This window comes from Notamacropus eugenii, chromosome 4, assembly GCF_028372415.1.
Source record: "Notamacropus eugenii isolate mMacEug1 chromosome 4, mMacEug1.pri_v2, whole genome shotgun sequence".
NCBI lineage: Eukaryota > Metazoa > Chordata > Mammalia > Diprotodontia > Macropodidae > Notamacropus > Notamacropus eugenii.
The window spans coordinates 344,314,432-344,325,955 of record NC_092875.1 but is presented as its reverse complement, the minus strand read 5'-3'; the positions used below and the strand labels follow the sequence as shown (position 1 = coordinate 344,325,955).

The window sequence follows — 11,524 nt, the reverse complement described above, 5'->3', positions numbered from 1 at the left end:
CCATGCGGTTGTGAAGACTTTGCAATTCTTTTTTTAAAACTGTTTTGATACCTGTCCTGCACCCATTTGGCAGTCTGATGAAGCCTATGGCCTCTTCTTGGAATAATGCTTTTAAATGCATAATATAGAACACAAAGGATTACAAGGAAAACCAAAGATTTATGAAAATAAAAATGTATTTTTTCCAGTTAAAGTTCACAGGTCACATGGGGTTTAGGGACCCTAGATTAAGCCTGCTATCCAGCCTTCTCCTAAATCTTCTCTTCTCTAGCCCAGAGATCCCTGGTTTACAGAATCATAGAATCAGTGGTCCCTGGTTACCATCCTGATCACCCTATTTGGACACAATATTTCATATATGGTCTGTATAGGTACAGGTTCCCAAATTTATTTGGCTTTCTGCCCCCCGCTTTTAAAAATTGCTCACCAGCCCCCTAGAAATCCACTTTCTTTAATTTTTTTTTAATTTGCAACATTTCAAAAACATATGTATATATATTTTTAAATGATATCTTAAATTTAAACTATTTATTGTAAATTTGTGGGTTTTTTCCTGCACTGAAATTTTGATAATGCAATATTGCATCATATAACTGTATTGTATCATATTGTAAATAAGTCATTATATACAAATATCCCTGCCAATGCATGCTGAACTTCCCAACAATGCTCACCTGCCAAAACTTGTTTGTTAAGACCTGTCAGTGGATTTGACTACTGATTGATTATAATTTGTATTTTGGGTGTATATTTGGAAAATAATGTAATCACTATGACTTTAACTTAGTTACACAACAGATGAAATGTACAGTTTTTCAAAATTTTCTTCTTTGTGCTTCCTTCACCCCCTTATTTTTATTCAATGCCCCCCAGTTGCATGTGAGGCTACGAATACCCCCTTGGATGGTTCCAACACCCCTCAGGGGTTGGTATCGCCCACTTTGGGAATCTGTGGCTAGGGCCAAGTACAGTGGGACTATCATCTCATTCTGAAAGCTTTATTTATCTTAATGAGTCTCAAGATTATATCGGCCTCTGTAATGAGCTTTCAGGACAGTAAATCCCCAGGGTCTTTTTCACATGAAATGCTTTCTAGTCATAGTTGTACTCTTAGAGAGGGCTGGTTGGTTTGTTGGTTGGTTGGTCCCACGGGGATGACCTGTGAGCAAATGTTATGTTAGGCAAAACTGTGTCTTTTTTTCAATACAAGACCTGGTAAGAGCTCAAAAAGTAGCTGGTATCTTTATCTTTTTCTATGCACCCAAATCTTAGGACATCAAGAATCTGAGCAGTTATAGCAGAAAGAGCAACAGTGGCAGAGACAGAAGAATTGCCCACAGAAAGAGAAACCACCAAAAGGAAAGAGGTCACTTGGCATAATCAGGCTATCATCAGTGGAGCTGAATTATAACACATCCAAAAAACAGATCTGTTGTGAATGAATGTCCCAACTTGGCTTGTATATTATTTTTTCAACTGATTGTGATTATTTTATGATTTTTAAAAAATGCTTAGCATTCTCTTTCTGTGTAGGAATAAAAATTGCCTGTTCTGTACCTGATTCATTTTTGCACTATAGATATCTTTGCATTTCTCCCCACTTCTGGAGAGACCCTTAGACTAGAGTTATTTGTCAGGAATCAGATGTGGGAGTAGAACTGGAAAAGCAGGGAATCTAATTCCCCTATTGAGAGGACAAGCTACTCCTGAGCAATGCACCCAGGAAGGCTGGTAAAGATCAGGGATTGGTGAAAGTCACCAGCTCCTACAGCTTCATAGTTCTTAGTCAACCACTGTGATAGAAGAGAATCCCAGCTTTAGAGTTGGAAGGGACCTCGGAAACTATTTAATCCAACGTCTTCATTTTACTGATGAAGAAACCAATGCCTAGAGACGTTACCCGACTTCCCTAAGGTGGCATACATGGTGTCAGAAATGGGAATTTAATCCAGGTGCTCTGATCTAGAGGCAGTGCCCCTGAATCAATTCACTGCTGGTCTGGGTCAACCCAGAACTGGCTCCTCTCCAGACTCTGTTGTTGTTACTATTTTAACTAGGGCAAGACTATGCTATTGATTTCAGTAGTCTGACCTCTTGGGGTGCTTCCAACCTTCTGAAGTTTACAAGATTGTCCCATCTTTGATACTCATTAACCCAGGATCAGAGAGGCATAAACAAAAGAGAAAGAGGAAACAAAAGTGCTATATTTTCACACCTCACATATTAAAAATATAAGTTTTAATAGAGATTCATGATTATATACAAGTCTCTTTTTCTGTTCTTTATATATGAAAATGTTCATTGGTGTTTGACAAATTCAGAATAACCAATTTTTTTTGAAGGATGGTTTGTGTATAGATTTATATATATATATGTGCATGTACATGTGTACATATATATGTATATATACATATATATGCAGTCCTCTTTTTTCTATAATTTGTATATGTAAATGGTCATCTTAGTTGATGTTTAACTCAATCCCACAAAAACCTATCTCTTTCCTTTCTCAGGACACTTATTGGTTTTTAATATTCATATATTTTCCTTGGTTTCTGAGATTTTTGTTCAATCTCATGATAATAAAAAGGTATTAAAAATAAAATATGGCAAGTGCCTTGCTGAAATCCTTATGTCCTGTTCATAGAATTTCCCTCATCTACTATTCTAGAAACTCTCTCAAAAAATGGCGATGAGGTTAGTACAGTATGATATGTCTTTAATGTCCCCATGTTGGTTCTTAGTAATTATCTCTTTCCTTATCAGGCACTCCCAGACTATGCCTTTAATAATTTTTCTAGTCAAGCCCATTGCCCTATAGTTTGAAGTACCCATTTTCTTCTCCCTCTTTGGAAATCAGGACTTCTGCTCATTTAAGGAATGTTTCCTTAAGTGCTTTGCCAATTCATAGTTTCCTCCCAAAACCTCTGATGGCAACTAAGTAGTCAACAGTAGAAGGCGCTTTTAGCTCCTAAATTGTAATTTATCTGGGCCATGGCCTGAATACCTGAATTCCTGCTCCTCCATCATCTTTGGTTTCAGTTCTCTGTTGGCTGGTTTTTTTTTCCCTCGGTCTGAAGAGCCATTCGTGCTTTTTGGTAGATTACATGGAATTCACATAGGAGTTGACTAGTTCTGCCTTTTCTCCTATTTTTTGTTCATCTTACTCATTCCTAATTCCTCTTTCTCCCGACAGAATTTAAGAAACCCTGTTTTATCATCGTCAACCTTTCATACTTCTAAATACACACACACAATTTCTGGACCATTAGGAACTCTCACTGGTGGTAGGTAAATGGTGAAACACAATATGCTGTACTGTTTCCTCTAATATTAAGACCCTGAGAGATATTTAAGTCAAGAAGTAAAATATTCAAATGCTCCTCTTCTAATAGGAATGATATCTCTCTCCAACCCCGACTTCTGGAATTAAAATACCCTAGTTTATGCTTATATCTACTATGCATTTGGGGGGTCTTCTGGTAATTTTCCCCCAGTATGGTTCTAAGGTTCCCAGAATATTTGCTTTTGCGTTCATTTAGAAGCCACAGTTGTTTTATTGGGCAGCAATCGTCAGACATTGCTGGTGATACACTGTCCTCTAGTGGTCTAAAGTCCAAAATCAACTTGCTATCATTTGGGGATACAGAGCTCTCAAACCTTGACCATTTTCTATAGCCCTTCCATTGGCCTTCAGTCTCTCTTACTTTTTTCTGTTTGGGTCTAGGCTCCATCTCTTCTCCTTAGATCTCTCACCATCCAAACCAGCCCTAGAAAAAATTAGGAAGTAAATGAACTTTGTATTAATCACCCCATTCTTCCTTATTTCTTTCTTGGTGAAAGTTTCTTTAGGAACATAATGTCTTTAGCATTTCCGATCTATTCTGTTAAAATCTGCTTTCACACTAGGATAGAAATGATAGACTTACAGGATCCTAGAGTTGTATAGGGCCTTAGAGGATGTCTACTCCAACTTCCTCCTGAATGCAGAATTTCACCCACAATATCCCTGGCAAATGGTCAACAACAAGGCAACCCTCCTAGCAATGGAAACTGTGTCACACAGAGCAAGATAGTCTGTTGTTAGCTAACTCTTATTGGTAAGAAGTGCTTCCTTATATTAAACCAATACCTCCTTCCCTTTAACTTCCACCAACAGGACTCAGTTCTACCCTCTGGAATAATACAAAATAGGTTCAATCTCACTTCCAACTATTAACCCTTCAAACATTTAAAGGCAGTAATCATGTACCCCTTTTCCAAAATTCTTTCTTCTCCATGTTAAATATCCCTATTTTCATCCACTATTCTACACAGCACATGGTCCCCAGATCTCAACTTAACTGATCTTTTCTGGATGAGCTCCCACTTGTCAACAAATCTCTGAAAACATGGCATCCAAAACAGAAGACAACTTTCCGTCAGCCAGGCTGCTCTTTGCTATTCTATGTTAGACTTAACTCTAATTAACTACTCTTTACCATTTATGTTCAGCACCAAAAAGATAATGGTCTTTTGGACCCTTTCAACCAGTTCTGATGACTAGATCCACAATAAATTTATTATGATCTGACCTAATGGCTACACGGCATTCTTTATATTCTCATATGATTGATTTGCTCACTTCACAAAAGCTATTCCAAACCTTTTCTCTCCCTAATTCCACCCTCAGACAGCCATATCTCCTACTTTGCTAAGAAAACAGCATATTTCCCCTCATATTCAACAAATCAAAAAATCAACAAGCACTCATTAAGCTATACACCAGGCTCAGTAGACAAACGATAAGTGCTCAGAATAGAAAAACAGCAATAAAAGAGTCCTTGACCTCATAGGAGACTTTCACTTTGCCTCTTTCACAGAAAAATTCTCAGAAAAAAAGTCTCTCTACTCATTTCCCACTTCTGTAATTTTTTTTTTTGGAGGTAATCAGAATTAAGTGACTTGCTCAGTCACATGGCTAATACACGTCTAAGAGTGGACTTGAACTCAGGCCCCTCAAAACTCCAGAGCCAGTGTTCTATCCATTCCACCACATAGTTGCCACACCTTTCTACTTATGTCTCAATTCCCTTCACTCTGGCTTCACCTAACTGAAACTATTTTCTCCAAGGTTATCAATGATTTTTAAAACTGCTAAATCTAATGGTGTTTTCTCAGTTCTGACTCTTCTTGATCTCTCCACAGCACCTGACACTATTAACTGTCCCTTCCTTTTGGATTCTACTTTGCTTTCTCCAGGTTCTTCTCTTACTTGATCACTTCTATTTCCTGTGCTAGACAGACAGAGAAAATAGATGAGTGTGGGAAACAGATCACAAGCCTAGCAGACACATGGTGTAGTAGTGACCATTTTCATTATCTGTACATTTGTTGGAGTTTTCTCTCTCAGAATGGCTAATAACTTCTTCTCTTATCTTAGTGATAGTTTTATCCATCAAAAGGTAGAGAAACAAACAAGGGAAAATGCTCTTCTGGAGCTTAATCTCACTGACAGAGAGGAACTACTTATTGAGGTGGAAATACTGGGAATCTTGAGAGTAAATGTCCATTGCTTTCTAGAGTTTGTGATAGAAGAGAAAAAGATCTGGGCATAGCCTGATATGTACTTGAGACTTTGGGAAAACCAATTTCAAAAGGTACACATAAAGTTTAGGTGGAATGCCATGGACAAAAATTTTAAAGGCAGAAATGAGATGCTCATAGAATTCTGAAGACAAAAAAAGGAAACATTTCCCATGAAGGAGGAGATGGGATTTGACTGAAGAGATCAACAGTAAACTCACTAACCAAATTGCATTTTAAAAACGTTTAATCTTTTAGTTGTAGACTAACCTTTAACATGGAACATACTTAGGGGGCTATCTAGAGAATTATTGTTCTGAGAGACAGATAACCAAATAACTATATTTCATTCTAACGCTGAATAACTGTGGAACCATAAGCAAATCCTTTAAACTGTTAGTTGTCTTACCAATACAATGACAAGGTTGGACTCGATCTCTAAGTTGCCTTTGGGTTCTAAGTTTCTTTAATTACAGATCCCACCACATCTAGTTATACCAAATAAGATAATAAGTTGTCTTAATTTCAGGTTCTGGGAGTAGGCAATTGCCATAGTCGAGGCATGAGGAGATAAGAGCCTGCACCGGGGAAGTGGTAGTATCAGAGCAGAGAAGGATGTATTTTTGAGAGATATTACAAAGGCAACATCAAGAATATTTGGCAACATATTGGACTGGGAAGTAAAAGTAAAAAAAAAAGAAGTCAAGGATAAACACAACACCTAGGTTGGGAGCCTTAGAGAGCTAGGGACTACATCCTCTATAGGACATCCTATTCAATATGGAGTTTCTATAGGACATCCAGTTAAAGATGTCTGATGGTATCTACTTGGAGATGTGAGGTTGGCAGGGAGGTTAGGTTTGGATATGTAGATTTGTGAATCATCAGCATAGCCATAACTGAATCCATAGGAGCTGATGAGATCACCAAGCAAAACAATACAGAGGGAGAAAAGGACATAGGACAGAAGCTTAGGGGATGCCCAGTTAGTGGGTGGAACATGGATGAAGATCCAACAAAGGAGACTGAGAAAGGCTCAGATAAACAGGAGAACCCAAGAGTGTCCTGAAAACCTGAGAGTATTAAGAAGAAGATGATTATCAAAAGCTACAAAGACAAGAAGGATGACTAGGTTCAAATTCTTCATATGACGCTTACTACCTCTGTGACAAGAAGCAAGTCACTTAACTAATCTTGTCCTCAGTTTTCTCATCTGTCAAATGAAGGGACTGAATGAGATGGCCTCTAAGACCCCTTCCAACTCTACAGAAGCAAGTTATTCTATTTATATGAAAAGATCAAAAAACAGCATAATGATAATTTAAATAGGAATATCTTTTCCATTCATTAACAGGTCCATGTGACTTGCTTAAATCACATGGAAGCCTAAATCACATGTGGTGGAAGGAGCTTGCTGAATGGGTGGAACAGCAAGGGTGGAGCAGAGCTGGGAGAAAGTTGATGAGAATGGTTAGAGAGGAGGAAAGAGGACACAGGCAGGCACAGCTAGTCATGTGAGTGTTTGTTTATGGGAAGGCCCTGACAGGGGGAAAGGCTTGGGAATGACTTTTGTCCCCTGCAGTACTCTTGTGTACTGACTTCTTGGTTATTATGACAGATTTGGCTTTCTGGTGTTAGGATTTGGCTTTCTGGTGTCTGAATAAATGGTTTTCTTCTACTTTCTATATGGAGAGTCCATTATACTTTGTTATTCAGAACTACACCTGCATATTCATAGTTGCCCTCAGGGGTATGAATACTGTCTTGGCAATACATTTGGCATCACGAACAGGATCACGGGGTGTAAAAATCTCTATTTGGAGGGGATATTCCAGGATGGGAGGATTTACCTTATTTCTCCCTAGCAAGGGAATGGGCTAAAAGCACTGGACCCTGTGAAAACTCAGAACCAAGGTAACAGGAGGGGAATCTTAGAGATTTAAAAAGGTGTTTGCAAGGAAAACCAATAAAACCAAAGAAAGAGCTGGCAGGGATGTGTAGGAGAGGTCTGATGTTATTAACAGGTCACCTCTCATATTACGTGTAAAAGCAGAGACAAGTCGCTAAAGGAAAAAATTCAGAGGGAAAAAAAGTTAGCTAGCTTGCGTGGGAATTCTCAGAGTTCAGGCTCTCTTTTAAAAGAGCAAGCTGGGGGTGTCTCAGGTGGAAGAAAAGGCTGTTCATTTAGCTCAGAAGAAGTAAAAGGCTTGCAAAAGAAGTGTGCACACAACCTTTGTACAGACCCAGTCTAGTTGCCACAGAGATTACTGCCATGAGAGTGTGTGGGAGGAAAATATAATGGAGTCAGAGTTGGAAAATGAAAATATGTTAGAGAGAGAAGCTTGTCAGACAGAATCACATCCAATACTAAGGTGGAAACAGGAGAATCAAGGGGGCAACACAGTGTTTAGGGAGATAATTGAGGATTTTACTCAGCAGGAGGTCACAGATATTTTGAGTCAGTTTGCCCAAAGGATGGGATAATACCTTGGATGGTGAGAATCAGGGGAGTATTGATAGATGGCATGGACTGGTTGAAATCTATATGAATTAGAATTCTTTCATACAGCAAGCTTTTACAGATTAACATATGCAAGGAGTTAACAATATGACTAATCTGTTAGCTTGGGTTGAAGAAGGACACAGTAAGCAGGATCCTACTGACTCTATGTGGCCTAGCAGAGATAGACCCTGGCATTCACCATCTGAGAAAATTAAAAGAGGAGGTCATAAAGACTGCCACAATGATTGGAAACGCAGATGCATACTATGATGCCCCCTTAGCAGTTTCCCATAGGAATATAATAGCAAAGATGGCTCTTCCTGCTTTACAAGCACCTAGTTCTGACTCTAATAATTAGGAAAATAGGGCACCCTCTTTTGGAAGTTCTGGACAAGACTTCACAGTTAAGTGACCTTATGGACTAGGGAAAAGATAAATGTCCTCAAGACAGAAGAGTATATAGTCAGCAGATTCAAAGTCAGAATAGATTGACAAGAAAAGAATTGTTTACTGCTCTACTGAGACGGGGTAGATTTTGGAAAAATAGATGGTATTCCAACTTATGAACTATACAAAATGTACCAAGAAAAGGAGCTCGATATCAGATGGAACAGAGAAGTAAGAACTGCCCCGTACAGATTCTCCTGAACCCTTATATCCAAGTGTGTCACACCTTCAGGGAGAATAGTAATCGGCTGAGCCCCAATTCAGATTAAAGAAATGCACAGATAGGATTACAGAACCCATATCAATGACTCTACTGTGAATGAGGATATATGATAGTGGGTTCATGGAATCCAGAAGCACAGCTGACCCTATATCTACTCTGCTTCTGGTTGTTGTCTCAGTTAATTGTTTGGGGTTTTTTTGTTAAACTTGTTTGCTAGGTTTGTTTTCTGCAGGCTTAGTACCCTTCACCTGCAGATGCGTGATTGCTTAAGAAGGATGTCACCCCCTATCCACAACTGTGATGTGTCACCCCTGGACCTGGCACTGACCAAGTTCCGGACGCCAGCTAAAGAACTGACCCCTTGAATGGGACCTATTGGAGCAGGGACAGCTCTATGTCCAATTTCAACAAGAAGCAGCTATAGATGAGACCTTTGCTCCTTATCCCAAGATTTTAGACCCCATTCATTTGAGGGGGGAATGATGGGGTACTTGTGCTCAAGCCCTACCCTAAGATATCATTTTATGTGCTTATTTTGTGTGATTCCTATTATAATATTGTATTATTCTGTTGACACCAGTTGCCTAGGTATTGTTTTATATGCTTATTTTGTTATAGTTCTGTTGATACCAGTTGGCCCACCAACCCATGTAATGAATGAAAGATATTGGAGCCAAAGGTAATTTAAATGGGAAGATCTTTCCCATTCATTAATAGGCCCACGTGACCTGCTTAAATCACATGGAAACCTAAGTCACATGTGGTAGGAGGAGCTTGCTGAACAGGTGGAACAGGAAAGATGGAGCAGAATTGGGAAGAAGTTGGTGAGAGCAGTTAGGATGGAAGAGTGAGGACACAGGGAGGCAGTCAGGCAGAGCTATTCTTGTGTTTGCTTGTGGGAAGGCCCTGGCAGGGGGAGGAAAGGCTTGGGAATGACTTTGTTCCCTGCAGTGCACAAGTGTACTGACTTCTTGGTTACTATGATGGATTTGGCTTTCTGGTGTCTGAATAAATATTTTTCTTCTGCTTCTATATGGAAAATCTGTTATACTTTGTGATTCAGAACTATGCCAGCATATTCATAGTCACCTTTGGTGCTAATACAAATGGCAAGACAAGATATATTTTAAATCCCCACAATGTTTTTAATAAACAAAATACGTATAAATGAAGTCAGCATCATCCTTAAGAGGAGATATTATATAGAACACACTAACATGAATTTATCGTATCCAGAGGTGAATACAAAATATAATTTGCAGAAACCATGAAGTTCACTTTACATTCATTATTGAACAGTTCATTTTATATGGCACATAATTTGTAATGTAATCTTCAAGAATTGAAGAGCATTTTATTCAACAAATAAACATAAAAATAAAATTGTTAGTCAAAATTATGGTGTAGTTACTATAAGGTTATGAGGTATATGAGGAGTAATTATACACTTTTTAAATGTTAAACATTTTTACCTTTAAACTTTACAATGCCTTAATATGCTACGTCTGAATGTTACAAAGAGTGAAAGATTTCTCCCATTTCCTATAACAAGTGTGAAACTTCTGCTGTTCAAACACTATACATAGCACCTGTGCATTAAATAAGAAAGAAAATTAGATAAGTCAATGTCATGCTATATCTTGTATCATGTGTATTTTTAAATGATCTAATTATAAATCAAAGACTTAACAATTAGTTATTATATAAATGTGACTAGAGGCTATATTGTTAACCAATTTTATTTTAAATTTACAAAAGTAAAAAGAAGATTCAACAGAAATTCTTTAGGTAGATATGAACAAAACTGTCAGTATATACATTCTAAATTTCCCCTCAAAACAGTGAGCACAATAGGACATTTGTCTCTCTAAAGGAGTTTGACAATGATGTGTGCAGCACACACTGACTAATGCTTTTAATAAAAATTAAGGGAACATGACTAATTCTGACCCCCAGCTTAACTCTTCTTTAAAGATGGAATTAGAGGGGCAACAGCTATGCTTAAGAATATTAAATCAGTTACTGTATGTACAATTGAGTCAGATATAATCGATTATCCAATACAAGTTGAGAGCTTCTTTCTCTCTTCAAATTGTTTGTCCACTACAAGTGAAAGGGCCTGGAGGAAGCCTTCTACTGAGACGGTTGGTGTCTAGAAGCAAACAAACACGTATCATTAGCTCAAAATAGATCAAAATATAAAAACCCTTTGTTTTTTCTAGAAGTCACTCATCTGGCAGCCTTAACACAATGGAACAGGGGAGCATGAGGCCTCAAGGTCACCTGCTGCGTTCTAGGTCCTCAGGTTGGCCCTTTGATGGAGTCCAAGTTTTACAGAACAAATCCTTTTATTAAAGGGATTTGCTCTGTGATGTTTAGCTTCAGTCAAAGGACCACACTTGAAGATCTGAAGCAGCAAGTTCCCCACCCTTGCTCTGGAATATAAGTGAGGAAAAGCAATAGACTTTTAAATAGTCAAAATGTATGTCATACCTCATATTTTAGTTAAATAACTATTTTTTGACATGTCTTAGACACTGGAGATACAAATATAAATGTGACCCCACCCTCAACATAATTACATATAAGTAAATATAGGCTATACACGTGCATACTCATAGATGCATGTATACACACATATATGCCCACACATACAACAACTGGACTAAATCTATAAAGAAGACATGACTTGAACTGGGCCTTAAAGAGAGGGAGAAGTTCCAAGTGGAAGAGGGAGTACATTCTGAGATGAGCCTTTGCATAAGTATGACAGTAGGAGATGGAAC

At 38.2% G+C, this 11,524-nt stretch overlaps 1 protein-coding gene across 1 annotated transcript in view; it reads right to left on the bottom strand.

Moving 5' to 3' along the window:
* Window positions 1-9,862: 9,862 nt before the first annotated feature.
* TRIP13 (thyroid hormone receptor interactor 13) overlaps window positions 9,863-11,524 on the bottom strand; it is a 33,069-nt gene continuing 31,407 nt past the window's right edge. Inside the window, exon 14 of the mRNA XM_072605346.1 lies at window positions 9,863-10,890. Coding sequence (XP_072461447.1) covers window positions 10,792-10,890 — 99 coding nt within the window. The 3' untranslated portion in view covers window positions 9,863-10,791. The remainder of the gene's footprint in view (window positions 10,891-11,524) is intronic.